The sequence below is a fragment of the Danio rerio genome, chromosome 20 (assembly GCF_052040795.2).
Source record: "Danio rerio strain M-AB ecotype USA chromosome 20, GRCz13ab, whole genome shotgun sequence".
NCBI lineage: Eukaryota > Metazoa > Chordata > Actinopteri > Cypriniformes > Danionidae > Danio > Danio rerio.
Genome location: NC_141040.1, coordinates 27,139,614 through 27,161,217, shown reverse-complemented (window position 1 = coordinate 27,161,217; position 21,604 = coordinate 27,139,614). Strand labels below are relative to the sequence as shown.

The 21,604-nt window shown below is 35.5% G+C and overlaps 1 protein-coding gene across 46 annotated transcripts in view; it reads right to left on the bottom strand.

The window, feature by feature from the left end:
• fryl (furry homolog, like) overlaps window positions 1-21,604 on the bottom strand; it is a 154,096-nt gene that overhangs the window by 117,307 nt on the left and 15,185 nt on the right. For 26 of the 46 annotated variants that reach the window (XR_015517694.1, XR_015517695.1, XR_015517697.1 and 23 more), the window contains exon 1: window positions 9,934-10,592. The exons of the other annotated variants lie outside the window; for them this stretch is intronic. Coding sequence is in view for 16 of the 26 variants with exons in the window: in XM_087297157.1 (XP_087153283.1) it covers window positions 9,934-10,138 (205 nt within the window). In the remaining 10 variants the exon portion in view is untranslated. Of the gene's footprint in view, window positions 1-9,933; window positions 10,593-21,604 lie in introns of those variants that run through there. 46 annotated transcript variants of the gene reach the window in all.

Below are 21,604 nucleotides of genomic sequence, written 5' to 3'. Positions count from 1 at the left end.
GCTTGGTGTTCAGTAGTCAGTCCCACACAAAACCATTTTAGCTGATTCACAGCACTGTATCAGCAGCAGTGCAAGCTAGAGACCGCAGGAGGCTGAACACCTTGCCAGGAACAAGCGCACCTGTCAGCAGCAGCAAAGCAACAAACACACATTCTGAAGAGAGTGAGAGAGAGAGAGAGAGAGAGAGAGAGAGAGAGAGAGAGAGAGAGAGAGAGAGAGAGACATTTTTGCAAAGTGTGTTGGAGAGTAAGGGACACTAGACGTACGCGACTAACATTTCCACTGATCGCACCTCTGAGTCAGCAGAGACGCACACACACACATCCGCACCAGATCCCTATACCACCCTCTATCCCAAAAACTGACAAAACATGGCTAAATACAGTGTACTGATTCATTACAAAAAAGGACATTTACATTTTGCAGTTAGTCATAAAATAAAGAAACAAAAAGAAACCATGGAAGGTGTAACAAATAAAAATTAAATGCAAGAAAGTATGAGGAAAGGGAAGAAGGAAAACTGCTCATTTAGTTGGGTTGAAACCTGCTAGACTATGTTTTCCTTATTGGTTCGGTTTGTTTTGGTAGGTGTGAAAACAGCAGTATCATACTCAAGTGCATACTGCGAGGCCTGGTCAAAGAGGTGGTCTCGGTAAACTTTCAAACAAACCCTGAAGTGGTTAGTTTGTGTGAACCGACCTCAAACCGACCCACATGCAAAAAGTACTTTGCTTTTTTTGGACTGCGACGTGCATTCTGGGATGAGAAAATTTACACTTTAGAGAATTTATGGGAAATCACGTACACATGTGGAGTTGTGAGGAGGTCCATATTGCTTATTGACTTTTCTGCTCTTTGATTACTTCTGTGCTTTGTGCACGTTTTCCACACATTAATTCTGACCAATCAAAATTTCAGGAAATTTGTCTAGCAGGGATGTAATGATTCACCGTGAGCCGGTTGAAAATCAATAAAACTATTTGATAATTCAAACCCGTTGAAATGTTAAATGAATCGCGATACATGTTTTGAACATAGGGGACGCTGTGTTTACAGACACAATCTCACTTTACAAGCACATAAGCAAGAGGTGAGGCACAGTGTGTGGTTTCTGCTAGATCGGATATGGTTGCGGCCGGAAGTTAACGAGAATCAGTGATATTTATTTCTCAAGTTTTCCATTAATTGTATTTTATTAACGTCTACCCCCACCCCAACCATAAACCCAATCGTCTCAGTAACGTAAATACAGTAGTTGTACAGAGTATTATTTATGCTATCTATTAAATTAAATTGAATTTTTTAACCCCTACCCCCATCCTAACCCTAAACCCAATCATGAGTGTACTGTAAAAAAGCAATTATTTTTATACAGCGTCATAAAAAACCTGCTATTTTAATGCGCATGTAGCACTTCCAGCCGGCCACATACCCGATATAGACTTTACTGCAGAGTAAAATGACAGCGGTGAAGTGCAACTTATTTTTACTCTCTCCTTTTAAAATTAGTTTATGCACATTTTAATCATTTGCTTATTGTTATTGAATATTTAAAAATGTTCTAAGATGATCTCTTCTTAAGTGTAGCACACTGATAGTTATTCTAAATTATAATACAAGTAATATTAATTATTTATCTTCATAATCCTGTTCAACTTCTGTCTGTGTCCTACTATATAATTAGTCATTTCATAATCAGTATTATGCCAGTGCCAGTCCCCTGGAGCAGAGGGCCTATTGACCTTCTCTGTACACACTGTCCTCTGGTTTAGTAACGCTTACCTCCCCACACCAGTCATCTCAGTGAAAGTTTTTTCATCAGCAGGAGACATTGTAAATGTGCAAAGACCTAAGCTTATGCCAGAAAACATAGATATTTATACCGGTCCAAAAAAAGTTTTTCTTATAAAGCCCGTAAGAAATTAGTAGAGAGTACATTTCTGTCTATAATGGATTATGGTGATCATCTTTATATGCACGCAGCCGCTACTCTACTAAGAAAACTGTTCATCATGCAGCAATACAGTTCATCACAGGTGCAGACTCACGGACGCACCATTGTATTTTGTATGATTCTTTAGACTGGTTATCTTTATATCAAAGGAGAAATTTACATATGTACTTATTTATTTCAAAGGCTTTCTTGGGTAAATTTTTCCCTCCTTTCTAATTTGTTAACATTTTACATAAATAACCAACACATTAGATCTGGTTCATGTATTTGTCTTACAGTCCCAAGGGTATTGTCAGAACTCGGCAAACATGCTTTTTCCTTTTACGCTCCCAGGGCTTGGAATGACCTGCAAAATAGGCTCAATCTTGACACACTTCCTACTCTGAGTACGTTTAAACATCTTTTGTACGTTGGCGGCAATAGCCTAGTGGTTAGTGCGTCGACACATAGCATCCAGGTGCTTACGGCGACCCAAGTTCGATTACCGGATCGAGATCCTTTGCCAATCCTTCCCCCATCTCTGCTCCCCACACTTGTCACTTGACTCCTGTCTGTCAATCTCTACTGTCCTATCAATAAAGGTGAAAACCCCTTAAAAAATGATTATAAGAATAAAAACCAAAAAACATCTTTTGTACAACATCTTAAAGGATACTTGTAATTGTTTTTTATGATATGAAATTTTTATAAACAGTGATTTTGTAACTTTGTGGTATTGTATTTGTGATTTTTATGAGAAACTTTATGTGCTGCCTGCCATCCTGACCAGGTCTCACTAGAAGAAGAGACAGCACTGTCTCAATGTGATCTCCTGGCTAAATAAAGGAAATAATAATAATATGCTGTTATTTCCTTTTAAAAATGTAAAATCTCAGCACAGTCACAGATTTAGTTTGTTTATATTAATCTGTCTTCTTTAGTTTGTATTATTCTTTTTTGGGAGGAATTTGTTTTTAAAATAGCAATTTAGTTATGGCAGAAAATATATTATATTTAGCAAAAATTGTGCATGAAAATGAAAATGAAAGGGCTCTTGTTTTTTTAGTTTGAATAGTTTGAAACTATTTTGTTAAAAAAACAAAAACGTGACTAAATCATGAGATTAGTATCGTGAATCACATCAAATCGTGAGTCAGGTGAATAGTTACTTACAACCTTACTGTCTAGCCAACAACTGATGTGAATGTTGTCATGTGACTGCTTTTTGATTCATTCCAACTCGTTTTGCGGAGAAGCTGGCAGTCTATTGTGAAACAGGACCAAAATGACTGAAAAATGCTACAATGTATCATTTTTGACCTTGGTCCAGACCAGAGGAACTATACTCTAGGTGTGAAAGCATCCTGAAAGAGGGTGACTTTGTTTAACAAAAATAAAAATAAAGACAGAAAAGAACATGAGACAAAATAAATAAAGTATCAATGAATACCGTAAATACAGCTACATATCATATCGCATACGGAATATCACATTATTTAGCATTTATCATATTCCAGTCTTCTTCAATCACAACTGCCTAATAAAAGGGACAAATAAGTTAACAAAGCAGAGTAACAAATGAATGAGATGGAACGAATGAGCAAACAACAGCGGAAAAAAAGGAGATAAATATAGCCCACTGCTGTTTGTGTGTGGCATGTTCTGCTCTTCCAGTCCTGATTATGAATCACATGCTGTCTCAAAGAAGAGACACCACATGAACAAAGGCTATATGTTTCCAAGATAAACTCCCATTGCAGTTTAATGAAGTGAAGTCTGATCACATGACTGCGGGGATGGGGAGAGAGAGAAAGAGTGAGGGTGTGGCTGGAGTGCTACTGTGTCTATTTGAGTCTGTGATGACTGATTCCAGATCAGCAGCCCTGAAGGGGACCAATATTAGACACAATTACATACTGCAGAGTCGCTAGATCTTTCCTCTTCCTGCATACAGCTCCTGCGCACGCAGCAGCATCCAGAGCAAAAGCTGAATAAAAAGTAGCACCATCAAAACACCACAGGAGCAAACATTAGTTATATAAGGCACCAAACAGGGCAGGTCTGTGATTGTGTCTGTAAAGCTGCCTTCCAGCTGAAGGAACAGGTTGAGCTGGGGACAGGCACTGCCCAACCAAATAGTAAATATTCCTGTCAAACCAAAAGAAAAATAATTGGTAACACTGACTCATCCTATATCCATTTAAAAGAACAACAACAAAAGCAATTAATGACAAGCTTTAGAGCTTCATGGTTTTAATGGAAAGAATTAAAATCAAAAAGAAGGTTGATTATTCACAAATCTATTGCCAGGTAATACAAAGGAAATTGGCCATTAAATAAACAATGAGAAGGATCTATAAAGAGATTTCTAAATGGATTACCCGGCCTAAAATGTGCCTAAATAAATAAGACTATTTGTGTAACAACTTTTTAAGTCAATCGTTAATGAAAATAATCAGCAACCCTTTCATTATTATTTATTGGGGCTTAGGAATATGCAAATAACTTCTGGGCATTTTCCAAACAACTCATCTTGACAGAAAGTGATTTAAAGCTGTTGTCATCATTAAATTGCAAATACTTGTTGTGGGTGTCATGAGTGTGGATCGAATGCAGAGCTACTGAAAGGGTGTGTGTTATTACAACAGTAAATCATGGGTGAACATCAAATTTTACTTTTAAATGACCAAAATGAAACTTTAATAACTTAATTCAAATTTGTAGTTTTAACTTGAATTAAAAAAAGTGTAAATCAACTTTTATCAACTTTTTAGTGTATATCACAATTAACATTCACTAGCATTCATATGGTATGTTTTTCTTTTTTTACCTAAATACTAATTTTAGATGTTATATGCTACCGTTTAAGTGTTCATGGTTAAAAAATGTTGTTTTTTAATAATTTGTTTGTTTTAAAGTTCTCCATGACATCCATAGTGTAAAAAAATTGCTCAAATGTTTTAAAGGTTTACTGTTTTTGTTTCTAAACAATATCTAGGCTGCATTTATTGTACATTAATAAATAAATGTAAAAAATGTAAAAAAATAATACAATTATATTTTAAAGTAATTCATAAACATATTTAACAAGGATTCTTTTTATTAAGAGTGAACGTGAAAACATTAACAATATCACAAAAGATTTCTATTTAAAAGAAAATGGTAAAAAAAGAAAACTGTATTTTTATGATTGCAATGCAGCCTTGGTGAAAATACATAATCAAACGTTCAGTAATTTTTTTTTAATGGAAACATTGAGCATGATGAAAACAGACTACAGTTCAGATTCTTCAGGTTCACCAAAGGCACTTTTTTCGAAATTGCATTTTTACCATAACTGTAGCTTAGTTAAACGGTTAATTCACAAAAAAAATAAAAAAAATAAATAAATAAACAAACAAAAAGTGGTTTCAAACCTTTGTTTCTTTCTTTGTTTAAACACTAATTTTTTTTTAAAAGAAAGCTTAACTTGTAACCACAGATTCCCACAGTAGGAAAATGTTTGTGTTCAACAGAAAAAAAATAGTAATAAAGGTTTAAAACAAGTAAAGAGTAAGTGGATGATGTGATGACAGAATCTGTATTTTTGGGTGAACTATCCCTGTGCTTGTGAAGAAAACATAACTCTTGTGAGGTGATTTTTCTTATTTTAAATTTTTTGCACAGTCAGAATGTAATTTTGATTACAGCATTACCAATTAATATATGGCATATGCTTAGAAGGATGCATTTTAAAAAATGCTTTTTACAATGCTTGTGTAAACTGTTTTGGTTATGGTTAAGGATTAATAAACACGAGCACTATTGTGTAGAAAATAGTCTACATTTTAAAAGTCCTTTGTATTCCATAATTTTTTATGTTTTGATGGAGTAAAAAATTGGTGTGTTAAAATGTATATTAAAAAAGTTTGGAAAAATGAAACCAGTCAGCTTTCAAATAACCATTTCTTTACTACTAAAATGCCAGCTTTATGTAATTTTTAGTACGAGTAGTCTACTCCTACTTAAAATTTGTAATATAGAAAAGAAGAAAAAAAAAGACGCTGGTTTCAATACAAAATGCAACTTTATAACTCGTTAAGTAGATCCCCCACAAAATAATTGTTAGCGAAATAGAAAAATGAATTAAAGTTTGTGAAATTCTGATTTCGACAGATTTAAGAATTAAGTAAGTTCTACAAGGCCTAGTATTGTTTTATCTACGTCATAAAATCATGCAAAACAATTCATTACATTTTTCAAGTATATAAATCAGTACATTTTATCATTGTAATTTAAATATTATGATTAAGAAACTGAGTTATTTAACTTTTATATAAGTTACTAGCAGGGCTTTACATTAACACCCGCCAAATGCGGGTAGATTTCGGTAGACACTCCCACTAGCCACTTTGGCTGGTTAAAAATAATTTTCCCGGAAAATAATTCTTAAAAGCAGGGTTCGACAATAAGGATGGTCCAATATATGAATGCAAGGGCAATCTTAGAACTGAGAAGCAACACAACTGACAAAAGTAATTGCGTTCGCGCGAACAATAGAAAGCAGGTGAATACCGAATAAGAGGATGATCACTCGCGTGCACGGGTGATGGGATGCGCGTGACTGTTAAAAAGCGCACGCGCTCCCGTTTACTTGCGCGAATCAACCGTGCATAGAGAACGCAACTGGTGCGATCGGTTCTGTTTGAATTGAAATAGACTGGAGAAACAGCGATGATCGTGCACCCACAGTCCAGCTGCTTACAAGAGCTCAAGATATATCTTTTTGTAAGCAGCAGCAGTCAATGCTTTCGTTTTAATTTTTTTAAATCAGATTATTAACAGACCTAACATTAACTGTGTGCACGTGATCATCCTTTCATTATCATACACTGTATGTTTTTCACCTGTTTTCTTTTGCTTACAGTTCTTTTTGTTAATATGGTTTAATTATCAGTTTTTCCAATAACATTGCTTTAATAGGATATTAACTTCCCATTTATGTGTAGTTACTGGTGATCTGGGACCTTTACCCAGGACAGATTACTGCAAATATTTTAGATACATGACAATAGTTATTTTTTTAATCTCAAAAAAATAAAATTAAAGAAAAGTTTTGTTTAAGTAAAAATACATGTATAAAGCTATATTTTGCTTGTTTTAACACATTTAAAATTTGTGGCTAAGAAATAATTATTTATTTTTGGTGTGGTCAAAGATAACTTTTGTAAATCCTTAATGTTGAGCCCAGAAATTCATGTAAAATAAAAACTAATAGCAATGTGACGCAACCTGTTTGCTCATACACACTGAGCAAACTCGCAAACACAACACACAAAAAGTGAAATGAATAAGGCACATGGACAGAACACAAAATCTAAATTTAGTGATTTTAGCATGTCCAAGTCAAATGTTTGCATATAAATATATTTTTCCAACAACAAAAATGTGGCTAGTGAAAATGGCGAGTGGATAATAATGCTGGAAATCTACTAGCCACAGTGGCTTTGATCAAAAAAATTAATGTCAAGCCCTGGTTACTAGTAATGTAACATTTACAGGAATAAGATTGACTGGTGTGGAGAATTTAAAAACACTCTTGTGAACATGAGCAAGTCTTGGCAGGTACATTTGAAACCCAAAATCCTCACCTCAACACTCAAGTATCATCAATTTTGGGAGAGCGAGGTGTGGTTTGGTTGCAATGCAAACACATACACAAACACCGGCAGACTACAACCTGTGTATTTTCCCTTTATCAGCAGAGACAAGAGAAGCTTAGGCTTCAACCTTCGAAGGATACGGAAAAAGGCTCTCTTGGTCCAGTTTGAACTGGTGTTTTCCATCATATTTGAATGCGTGGTGGTCAATTTGCATTTTGAATGCACAGTCACATGCGGTGATGCAACATCACACTCCCCGCTCTGTTTTCCAGTAACCGAGAAGCTGACATACCAAGAAGAGTGGTCGTAGCTGGACCAGCCATGAATGACACACAAAGATCCTCATTTATCCCCGTATGACCCGCTGTCAGGGAGACGTGTTGCTGAAGATTCAATACATTTATGGTCACAAACGCATTCATCTGCTTCCTGCAGCCAAGAGTATGTCAACAAACATTGCCTTCTTTGATTAAATACAGCTCAGCAGAACAACCACCAGTCTCTCCTCAAAGGCCAAACAGTTTCCTTAACTTTCACACACACTGGTCCAATGTCAAACTTTTTAGTCTTTTAACATATTAGTTTTAATTTAAATAAATGCAAGTCAATGGCCAGGGGTATTTTTAAAGTCCACCCATGCATTTTTAATCGCTTATCCATGTTAGGGGCAGAAGTCTCAGAAGAGAACCCCAGAACAATTTCCTAGAACATTTCCAAGTAGCAGGCCTATCCATGTTATATGTTCCTCCTGCTTGAAACAGTGGTACTGTCGTGGCAATGATGTCGCCTCTTGAAGTGTTCAGGGTCAATAAATTGGTATCCCATTTTCTTTCTTTTTATAGAATATAATTTAAGTTACTGAGTATAATTTAAAAAGTCTTTCGGTTTTATTTTCATTTCAGTGCTATTCTAGTAGGGCTGCACGATATTGGAAAAAAAAACATACATTCACATAAATTTACACAACATAAATTTTTTGCAATTTATATTGCAGTTTTTCTCAAGATAAATTATTTAATCATTTTAGATTGATTGGGATGACTTTGTGGGCAAGTGCATAACAATGATTAACAAATTACAAGCAGAGATAAATGGAGCAAATACACAAACGATACAGAAATAAAATAATCAAATGTACAATCAAGCTGTACACTTTTCATTGAATTTTTTTTTTTTGAATTTTTAATCTTTGGTAAAACTACAAACGCAATATTTCCTTGTGCCCAAATGTTTTAAGCTTACTTAAAATGTTTACACAAGCCTTAAAGCAGGCAATTGATAATCTTTCATCTTATCATGGTTAAACGGAAATGACTCCAAAATTCTCTAAACTGTTTTACATGGTCAACTATAATCTAGACTCCACATTGCGACTATTGCACACTCACACATTGCAATATTGATTGCTAGTATTCAATTTTTCTTCCATATATATGGTAACTATTGACCTGCATTAATAAATAAAACATTTAAAAAAAAAACATCTTTACTGAAGGAAAACTAAATAACTATGATGACCTAAGGGTGAGTAAAATTAAAGCAATTTTGTGTGAACCATCCCTTTAAAGAGCACTTTAATACCTCCTAGTCAACAAACACGGTTCAAAGTTTAGGATTAGACTTTTAATGTTTTTGCGTCTTTTATGTATTCAACAAGGTTGCATTTATTTGATTACAAAAAACAAATAAAGTAAAAACCAAATTGTTTGTAAGAAGTTGTCTTGTGAAACTGCAACTTTTAATACATTTCATGCATCTTTGCTTAAGATAAATAAAACACTAGGAACAAACTTCTGAATATTAGCAGAAATGTTAAAACCTCTCAGATACATGTCTTCATGCATAAGACATTATATTAAGTCTTCCAGTCATTGCTCTAGGTTGGGAATACTGCTGTTAACAATGACTCACTTTGACACGTACATCAGTGTAGTCATGTTGCAAAACATATCACTATAGATCAGTGCCAATAAAGTCACAGTGAAAAATCAAAAAACACAGCTGAATTTCACACACTATACACACAAACATTAGCACAGAATGAGAGTGTACCATGTATTACATGAGATACTAAAATGCCTTAAACTGCATTTAATCAGATTTTGAAATCATTTAAATAATTTTCACTATATCTTATCTGATGACCAACTCAAGACTTTCCAACTGGTTCAGTCTTACAAAGTAACTGCTTGCTTGCTTGCTCCCATTTGCAATCAGTCTTACATCTGAGCCCAACTATAAACAAAAACAGAGCAAACACACACCTTGGACACACACACCTCCTAGTCAAACAGCCCTCTCGGCAGTACAACTGAAAGCATGTTTAAAAACATATGCCCTTTTCATTCCAGTCATTACCTTTGACACGATGTCGTTGTAGCCGGACAACCGGCCGGCTGGGTGGACTGGATCCATCTTGTTCCTCTTCATTACTTGAAATCAGCCGTTTCATCCTCAGTAAGCGGGGACCGGTCTCACGCGGGCAAACCCCAGCAGTGTCCGCTGCTTGCATCCCGCCATCCCCAGAGATAACCGTGGGAACGAGGCTCTTGAGGAATTCCATGTTTGCACTGTGACACTTTCAGTCCAGGCGCCTGTGCGGGTGCACAGTGACGTCCCTGCCACCCACCATCACCTCTGAGGAATCAGGCCGCCTGTGACCAGACAGACGACCGCAGAACAGCTCCTCCACCCAGGCTAAACCACGGTCAAACTCAAAACTCACAATAGGTTCCTCTTTCCAAGTAACCTAGAAGTGCCCAGACATATTGCATATGATCTCTGGTCGTAGTCCACAAGCTGTCAGTAGTAGATCCAAAGCGGCAAACGCTGGAATGAGGTACAAGTGAGCACCTGTTGATCCAGTCGTTGAGTTCTTCCACCTGCTCGTGCTCCACATGCCATAGGCCAGCTGTGAGCAGTTCTCGAAATGATACCCAAAGTTCTCAAGAGCATTCACATAGTCAGAGACCAAGCCTTACTACCTGTCTGTTCATGCAGGCTGAATACTTTGATGTGAAGATTTGACAACAGTGGGTGGAGTCTTAAAGCACAAATGTGTTAAATCTGGGCGGACACATGAAGTGTCCAACCGGAGATAATGCTCGTTTGAGAGAGCAGCCAATCAAAACACAGCTGCCACCAACCACACCCAGATGATTCTCCTTGGTGAAGGAAGGGAGGGAGGGAGGGAGGGAGGGAGGGAGGGAGGGTGTAAGGGAGGGAGGAAGACTGATCCATCTGCGAGTGCATAAAAAGTGAGCAGGCGTGGCGTCTTCAGCATGCTGTTGTGCTCTGATAAGTTTTATCAGGTTTTAAACTAGAGCTGCTCTTCACATGCCCCTCACTCACACACACACACACACACACACACACACACACACACACACACACACACACAATACTATCTATAACCTGCCTTACATATTTTCTTCCACTGGTATAAAAATGAATAAAAAAATAGCTCTCAAACAGATGAGATGTCTCACGCCCACTAACACTGCTGCTTTCACTTCCAGTTTGCAGCAGGGCAGTGGGTAAACTAGTTTACGTGGCATGTTTGATCTGTTTGGCTGCTCACTAATATGCACATATCAAGCTTTAGTCAGGTGAAAACATAAACATATCCATAAAAAGGCTATTTGAACAAATAAAGTGCATTGCAGCACTTCAAGGTGAAAAATCTTTAAGATTTCGAGCTTGCTGGACAAAATGTAAGGTGTACTGGTGTAAATCAATGAAAATGTTCAGGTTGGGAGGTGTTTTGCATAAGGAAGGCCTTTCTGCTGACTCGCTGTAACATATTCAAATGAGCAGGCTCCTTTCACTGACAATGGACATAGTAATAATGTGTAAATGTCGGACCCTCCATTCAATACTGACAGAACAATTGGCAGAGCTAAATGATCAAAAAGAATAAAGTAGTGAGGAATCCTTAATATGGCAAACCAATATCATTTGAATATTTCTTTACAATTATAACCAAGACAGTAGATCGTATTTATACTGTACATGTTATTCATTTTAGGCTTTTCCCCCCTTTGAACACAATATAATATTATATGAGAAACATAATATTTTGGAACAGTAAACATAAATAAATCATTGACTTCTGCGGCCTTCATTAGATTTAAAAACAGATTTCTTTAAAATTTAAAATGGCATCTTTGACATCTTTTCTGCTGGAGATACTGTTGTCCTAAAAAAGCAAATAAAAATCTTACAAATACCTTAAGAACAGTATTATTACAGACAATTTTGGCGGTTTTAAAAACATGACTTTCCCAGAACACGGTATACCTTGAAAATTATTATCATCCCATGCCTATATACAATTTCACAAATGACATTAAAATAATAATAAATAAATAAATATTTGTTTTAAATAACACTCTTCTTTTACTTTCTATTTATCAAATAACCCTAGAAACAAAGATTAAATTAGTAAAAAATTATTTTCTAAATTACAAGCACAAATGTTGCTGCAGTCAATTCAGCTTTGTCCTGACTGGAATATATTAGGCTACGTTTTAAAATGTGTTAGTTAACACTGTAGTAATATCTCTGAATAGCATCATCATATAACATTATGAAAAAAAAAATATTTATATAAATATAAAATAAAAAATAAGCATAAATAAGTAAATGTTGTAACAATATGCTATAATGTTGTCACTGGCTAAAACATTTGAATGCTGAGCATCAGTATTGGCTCATAAACAATTTGGACTTAACATGAGTCTCTTAAAAGACAAAAAATTCCAGAGTCCTATTTAGAGGTCAGAGATGAGCTTCAGAGCAAGTAAAAAAAATGACCTCAGCACCATACAGAACGGTTCATCTTACTATGGCCTAATATAACCTCACTTGTTCACAAGACTTAGATAGGGAGACAGAACACAAAAGTGTGAAATGATTCACAGGAAATGATCACACCCTTAAGAACCGTGTGAACTTATCAGGAAAACCATGTAATGTTTCAGTTCCTTAATGTTCGAGCAGACAAAACATATGGTTTTAAATTGCTAATTGAAGCCAAAAATAGCCTATTAAAGACTTTTTCTGCTAGTTTTTTTCCAGTGTGTTAACCATTTCTGGCAAATCTGATATTTTAGTGACCAACAAAAGAACAGTGTTACATAAGCTTTAAGCAGCATGAGAGTGAAAAGGATAAGTTCAGACTGAGCCAATTCAGTCTGAGTGTGTGTGTCCGGTATTACAAGGTGATTTTTGAGGACATTGCCACATACCCCTTTTATTTTTAAAAGCCTTATAAATTATACAGAATTTGTTCTATTGTTGTTTTTGAGTAAATTAAAATACACAGTTTCCTGTAAGTGCTAGGGTAAGGGTGATAGAACAGCTTGTACGGCATATAAACAATTTTGCCTATGTAATGTAACCATAATTCACAACAATAATGTGTGTGTTTATTAGTGTGTTTGTTTTTGTGTGTGTTCGTATGCGTGTATGTGTGTGTGTATTTTCATCCCTCAAAATCTCTATACAAGTCTGCCCCCTAGGGGTGATTAAAATAAATTCTAGCAAAACTCAGTGTTGTCATGTCAAATTAAAACGTCACAAGCACATCACTTCTCATCAAGGCATAAAAGTCTTAGTATGCAAAAAGTCTTACAATGATATTACTGTGTGCATTTTGATAAAGATGCACAAAATAACAGCCTTTAAAATAACAAATGAGTGAGACACTGTATTAGCAGGTTTAAAATGGTCTTTGCACTAGCAAATGCTTTTAAAAATATTTTAACCAGCAATCAAGTTAATACATAATGAAAATGTTGATGTATATATACATTGCTTGGAAATGTAAATAAACTAAATTAACTAAATTACTGATAGTACGAAACAGCCAAATTGGTCTTTAAGCATCACAATCTAGACAACAAAAAGCAAAAAGATGACGACTATCATTACTAGACCATGACAGAGGGCTTTGGACGGTTGCTAAATTACTCATTAATGAGCAACAGCAGAACACTTCCCTGTCACAAACACACAAACACAAAATTTCCAATACCTGATAGCACTTAAATGATGCCAACCTTGATTAAACAGCACAAAGCAGGACCTTTGACCACATCGCCGAACTACACTCAAAGTCCTGTTTGCATGAGAAACGATGTCAAAGGTTTGTGAGTGTATTAGGAGGTGAAGGAGTATGATTCTCAAATGCACAGGAAGATCGTAAGGGTCTATGGAATCATTTGGAAAAGGGAAGACAACAGGGAACAGAAATTCAGAAGTTGAACTGATGAATGTTGGTCATCTATCAGAAGACAATCTGAAACCACCATATGCTGATGACCCTAACCTGAACTTAAAACATGCACACTTAAATGCAATAAAGATTTGCAACAAAGCTGAAATATAACGCTAGGGTTTGACAGTAGGAAAGAATACAAGAGCAGTTTTTAATGTGATAAATGAGACGAATAATGACGATAATATAAATGTATCCAAGTAAGTTCTGATGACAGATAACAAATAGATTAGCTTTTGCTTGTTTTGGAGTTTTTTGTTTGTTCATTTTTTGTTTTGTTTAAAGTCTTATAGAAAGATTTTTCATGAGCTGAACAATTTCTACAATTGATTGAACATATTGTATTTCTAGTCCTCATAGCCTTTTGAATGCGGTCTAAAATGAAATGGCACTACCCCGACTGAGGGTCTACTACTTATTGCGTTTTGTTTACAACTTTGCAAGTCTCTGCCCATATAAAGGTCACCACTAAACCAAGACACGTTCTGTTTTTGTGTCAGTTAAATCAGACATAAAATCCACAGTCTCTCCACCACCAAATGCCCACCTTAAGGGCTTCCATTAAAATGGACACGCTATATAAATGTTTAAGATACATCATTTTTAATGCCCCAAAAACACAATTCCTTTCTAATTATCTCACCCTGCAAACCTGTAGGAGTTTCCTTCTCATTCTAAGCACAAAAGAAAATATCTGAAGAATGTGGTGACCAAACTGGAGCCCACTGGAGAAACTTGAGCACATGACAGATTTCTCAGTTTTGGGTAAACTATCCCTTTAAGGATACCCTTTAAGGATGTCCCAGATCAATCACAAAAATGTCTGCCAATCATCATCCAAATGAGCCAATCATCATTCATTTAAAAAGTTGCCAGACCACATTGACTTACATTAGAGTATTGTTTCTTATTATTAATAACTCAAGCAAAGCTAATTGAGAATAAATCAATAACGACATTTAATTTTTGGGTAAACAATGACTTTAAGGACGACCCAAAGTCCCAGGCCAAGCATGAAGGTGTCCACAAAACACTGATAATGTACAGGCACATTACTGACAAAATTGTCTAAGCTAGTTGCAATCAAACACTTTAACATTTTATTCATAAACAAACAAAATAAATCAATCTAGAATGACATTCTCTGCAGATGTAGGAACATTTTGGATGATGTAACTTCCAGGAAAATCTACCACTTTCTCACTTTGGTCTAGTACACACTGTTTTTATGAACAATCGAGCCCCTTGAAGAATAAAGTCCCTTCCAACATTATTTCACCACAGACTATTCTGTTTCCACCACAAATGGGCCGCATTTAAAAGAAAACACTGTTGTGAGTACAATTGTGTTTAAAAAAGACAATAATGCCAAACAAAAAGTCCATGGGTGGCTCACATCAGTACCACCTAATGAGCCTTAAGGCTGATTTATACTTCTGCGTCAAGTGCATACGTATGCTCCGTCGCAGCCTACACATTTACACAGCCCTCGCCGTGGCCGTTGATGCACACCTCTCAAAAAATGTAACTACACGTTGCAACGACGTGTAGCGCAAACTCTGTGATTTGTCAGCTTGGTAGCGCTGATGAGTGTGGACAAAGGTGAGAGCCCCGTGAGCCTGATGCAGCGTGTGTTTACAAGCGTGGAGTCCCGTGAAGGAGCTCTAGATGGAAACAGATGGAAACTGTTGTTTTGCGTTTACCTTATGATGAAAGTTGTTGCATGTCTGCCGATTCTCGCCTATAAAAGAGCGAGTTTGAGCCACTTGTACCATAAGGTAGCACATTTTTTGAGACGTTGACTGTCATATAACATATGACTTTTCGCATCCGGAAATTGTGAAATTCGGAATTGCTACTTGTCTTCTTTTTATAAAGATGCGGTTACAGGAGTTTGTGTTGATTGTCCTGTCGCTATGGTTTTGGTAAGTGTGTGATCAGTGTTTTTTGTTTATGTTTATTCAGATGACAAAGTTAGTTAGTATCATCAGCAGTACTCTTTCAGTTTTTAAAAACATACCTTAGTCAAAATGATTTAGTTACTAAGTATACAGTACGTAAATATCACTACAATATTATGGACTAAAAGATTCACTGTAAATGCTGCTTTCCATATGTAAACACATTAATCAAACTCAAACTTCTGTCTCCTTGTAGGATTTTGTGACAGAATAGTCTATACACACAGCTATTTTTCAACAGAGAAAATCTGAGTTTTTTTTTATCCCATACGGCATGGGGTATCAAAAATTCAATTAAACAACACTCTTTCAGCAGTTCCTTGCATCCAATATCTCTTTGTCATCGGGGCATGCATGAAATGTTCCTGAATGACAGTGAAAGTGCCAAACTACAGTTAAAGTTGACAAATTAAAGGAACATTCAAAAAGCAACTCATGTAAACACTATAATCAATTAATTGTCTTTTCATATTAAGGCAAATAATTTGAATACCGATGTCCATGTAAATGTAGTCACTGTCTATCTCTGTGTCTGTATTTGTTTTGCTGCTGGGGAAACCAATGCATGCATGTACTGAAACTCCCCTTTTCATGCAAACCTTTGCCTCTTTAGCCACTCGACACTCCCACCTAAGCAAAGCTGGACTCACCCACTTTCCTGACTTTTACTAGAGGTGTTAAACACCATGCTGAGATGGGGGGGTTTCATGGCCCTTTTAAAGTTTGTGTGTTGGGTGGGGGGGTGACATGTAGGAGAGACAAAACAATAGAGAGAGACAGAGGTAGGCCCCCAGATTCAAATCAGCGCTGGAATGTCAGAGGGGAAGCAGCAGGAACAATGCTGAACACAGCTCTGGTACAGCAACACAAAGACCTGCATGGGCAAAACAGGAAAACCAGCTTGCGCAGTAATTTGAAGACGAAACTGTTCCTGATTCAGCTTTTCAAATGGCAGAGAGAGACGATGCTGAGCGTTTCTTTGGATACCCATTGATTCAGGATCAGTTTTCAAGCAGTGTGATGATGCAGTGATCTAAAATCTACATCAGCGAGGCACTACATCAGGTCCTGCTATTGTATGAACTCACATCTCTGCTCACAATCTCTTTTTTTAGGAAACAGGCTTTTCTTGAAATCGTGTCGTTGCAGATTGTTCCTGATTCAGGTTTCCGGTCTCGCACAGGACACTGTTTTCAGCGGCCACAAAGTCTTATCTAATAGTTCTTTCTGTTTGCACTTTATTTCACACCTGTCCATTTGCTCTTGTTCACCTGGTGTTCTGTTAGCATTTTGGAGTTGATGGACATGTTTAGTTTAGGTTAGGGCTGTGCCATAAAGTCTATCATTTTTATATTATGCTCTATCATTTGATTCACAAAGTACATTGTTTATAGTAATACTTTTTCATGATTTATATGAAGTCAATACTGCAAGTCCTTACAGAGATGCAGACATAATCATAAATAACAGCATTAGGAGAAAGTGGCAATCCTGAAAACACAATGTTTACATTTTGCATGTACCTGTAATCATTGGTTTTTGAAAACCATTTTTTATCAAACATTTGACCTGACATTTCTGAGTATATACTTTAAAATGTATAAGCAAAATAGCCTTTTACATTTGGTCAATTTATAAACTAGAGCTGCAGGTTATTGGGGAAATCTAACATTGCAATATTTAGTTATTCTGCAATATATATTGTGATATGGATACAATGCACCAGATGACTTGAATATCTCTATTTGAAAATAGTTAATCATTTAAGATTGATTGGGATGATACTGCATGGAAGTGTATCTGCATAAAATCTAATAAACAATCTACAAGCATAAATAAACACAATAAAGAAAAGATACAATAGAAATAAACTGTGTTTATCATTTTCCGAGACTAACAGCATTCACATACAGTAATTGAATAATTAAAATCTAAATAATTCAATAAAATTAATCATTACTTAAGTTAAAAACAATACAACGCCATAGGCCTGAGTGCGTTTACATCATTCTACAGTCACAGCCCTCAAGACACATCCAAATGATCAATTACAATACAAACTCAACGTTGCATATCTGGCAATTGGACCATTGCGAATAATCACATTGCGATATTGATGCTGAAACAATATATTGAGCAGCACTAGTACAAATTATCTATTGATTGAATTTACCGATATTATACTAATATCTATATATTAGGGCTGGACCGATAATCAATATTATATCGAATTGCAATAAATTTGTGAATAGTTGTCAATAACAATGATAAGCTCTGGACTTTTTTACTCTATTTTGATCTTAGAGCCAATCACACAGCAGAAATGTGCAACAATGGGAATCTAAAAGCGTGCTGATATTAGAGATAAGAGGTGCAACGGTTCAATCTACTCACGGTTTGGTGTGCATCAGGGTTTTAGGGTCAGGGTTTTGATAGTACGGTACGAGCAAAGTTTTTTAAAAAATTGCAACAAAAAAAATTTCAAAGAACTATATACATATTCTTTAAGTAACAAACAGACTTTATATATATGACTATAGATTTACATGTTCTCATTATTTAAGTAAAAGTAGGGCATTTTGAAAATTGTATGCTCCAATAAAATAATTAAGAAAAAGCTTAAACTTCCCCTTTTTCTGTTTTACATCTTGACTCGACAGTCTTAAACAATTATGCAGAAAATAATTGTCAACCCATCTTAATAACCTTTAGAAAATTGATTATTTGACATTGATTTAGAAATTCTGGCTTGCATTACCAAGGCAACAATGCATTTTTATTCAATTCATTCCACAAAGCTGCTTTATCACTTATCAGGACCATCGTACGGAATGATACTTCCGCAAAGAGAGCGTGGTCGGCTCTTCTCTCTTAATTCAGCAGGAACAGACAATCGAGAAGAAAACTGCTCTTAGCAGACAGCAGGTAAACAGAATGAATAAATAGCAGGAGCATTCGGTGTGGAAGAACACCCAATGGGAGTGAAGGTGACCTGGAAGGTAAATCTGGAACCATCAACAACTTATATTGAAATATAAATCGTTATCATTGAATATGGAAAATAATTAACGAGATTGCATTTTAGCCATATTGCCCAGCCCTAAAATCCATATAATATATATTATATGAGGATATGAAATAACTTGTATCATGATGTGAGGTTTTTGTCCTATTCTTCAGCCATATAAAGGGTTTGAGTTATCATCAGTTGAGAATGTGAGAAACACATATAAGAGGTCAAGGATCAAACTTGTTAGACCAGAACATCCCCTTAGCCCACAAGTGATTTGAGGATTAACTAAACTACTCAAGCCTGGAAACGCTTGTAAATCAATTCTGCACAACACTAACATCTTCGAAATACATGCTGGACCACTGTCAATCACCAGCCTTACAGGCCTTTCACACGTTCAATAGGTGACCAACCGTCAGGAAGTTGTTACTCGCCGTTCTCTCACACGCAGCATGTTCCTCACAGGGCTTTTATTCAACACTGAACAAACTCACCTCATTCACCTCACTGGCTGACTCAGGGCTAATCTGTTGGAGAAACATCCCACACAGTTTCAACTCACTTCTCATCAATCCAGTTTCTGTATCTAACACGGACATACAGCTACTAAAGTTATGCTAGGTATTTTGACTACATAGAAAGCTGTTAAGAAGTCACAGATTTCCCTCAAACATGTAAACATTTACATTCGTACTCTATTCTAAATTCCATCCTTCTGTTTGCTTTAAGCAGCCTGCACTGACTCAAACAAATATGAGTTTGGAGTGCAGAACTATTTGACTGTCTAACCTATTGTAATTCTGAAATAATTAAAAAATAAACTGTTATTTATGCAACCAACCTATTTGTGGCTACGATTATATATATCCTCTTTAAATACTACCTAAAGACTGGTTAACACCTACATTATAGCCAGCACAAGAATTTCATAAAATGATGTGTGCAAGCAGTTACAACCCTGGTCTAGGAGCTCAATAAAGAAACAAATAAGTCAAAGGAACAAATAAAAGGTTTTTGTAACATGACCAGATCTAACATCTTATTGGTTGGAAGGACCACAAAAGGTGATAGTTTCCTATTGATTAATCAAATATTATTCAAACAATTGATTGACTAATTGACAATTGTTAAACTATAATAATTAGCAGGTTTTGATGTTTATTCAGCTTTTGCCATTAAGTTCAATTAATATATTACACACATTCTAACCAGTAAACAAACAAGATAACACTTCTAGCTTTTGGAATTATCAATTGCACTGACAGACTGTTAATAGATGGATGACATGTCACCACTTTCTTTCAATAAAATTATCAAAAGATGTCCAAGACAGTCTGTTGGGCATTGTTTGGATTTGAAGCTCTAGTTTGCCTTACTTTTCGGTAGGCAGACTTGATTACTATTACATCTGTGTTACCATTTTAAAATGACTATTATTTTATAATTTTTCATATAATACAAATAAATATATTTAGAATTAGCTAGGCCTGCATGATTAATCATTTCTAAACTGATATCGCTAAATCTGTGATTATTTGGATGCACTAAACAATAGGCATGGCCTATAAGATTCTGAAGGTATGATAACCTTGGATAAAAAAATCACGGTTTCACGGTATTGCGATTACTGCTTTAAAATTTATTCTATTGCAACGTCTGGGTTAAAAAAATTTAAAAAATAACTTCAAAATATTATAAATCTTTCAAAAAAGAAAATCTTTTGGAGCAGTAAACATGTCAGGCTACAATGTCCCAAAAATGGCAACAATGTTTTAGAGGTTGTAAATAAACAGTAGCAAAGTATTGCAAACTTTGCCATTGTGCATGGTCTTATGTTTTTTTTTTTTTTTTTTGGAAAACCGACAATTAAAAATAATATATTTTAGAGCAGTAATCATAATACCGTGAAACCTTGAAATTTTTATCCAAGGTTATCATATCGTCAGAATCTTATACTGGCCCATGCCTAATCACTTTTATGCTTTACTTAGACCTGTCACGATATCCATTTTGTTGTATGATAAATTGCACCAAAATATATTGCAATAATTGATATTATTGTCGTTTTAAGACCACTGTAAGCCACTCATTATATAATGCCAATAGAATGACAATATAATAGCATCACAATGCAAATACACTCTTGCAAAGGACACAAAATATTTTATTTTTAAAAATATTGTAATTGATTATAGTTCTTTTAATAATTTAATAACTAGGCACTAGAATCAGAATGTGAAAATCCATATCTTAAATAATCATAAACATAAAAAAAATGGCAAAGTAGCAGAGGTTGTAATATCTGCTATTAGATCTATTTTCATTTCATCAGACACACACATAAAAAAAAAAAAATACTACAGTAATTTATAGTAATTGCCATACTGACACTGAAACCTCCAATAGAAATAAAAATGTTGCACAAACAGCTAAAATGTTGCTATAATTGTTTATTTATGTATGGCCGATATATATTCTATTACCAAAAATGATTTGAGGTCATATCCATGTGTTGTGCAAGAAGTCAACATTAATATTGATTATTGTGACAGGCCTAGCTTTATTAACCACTGTCATTTGTTTGTAGTTTTGTAAACCTTTCCCACACTCAACTAGTTAGTCATTATATGCATTCTAATAAGCACCATGAATTCTTCTATTGGACTGCATCTAGGTGTACTGATTTATAGGCCCAATCCCAATTCTTCCCCTTACCCCTCGTTTTGCGCATTCCGGTAAAGGGGTGGGGGTGTCCCAGTTCTCTTTAGCTTGAAG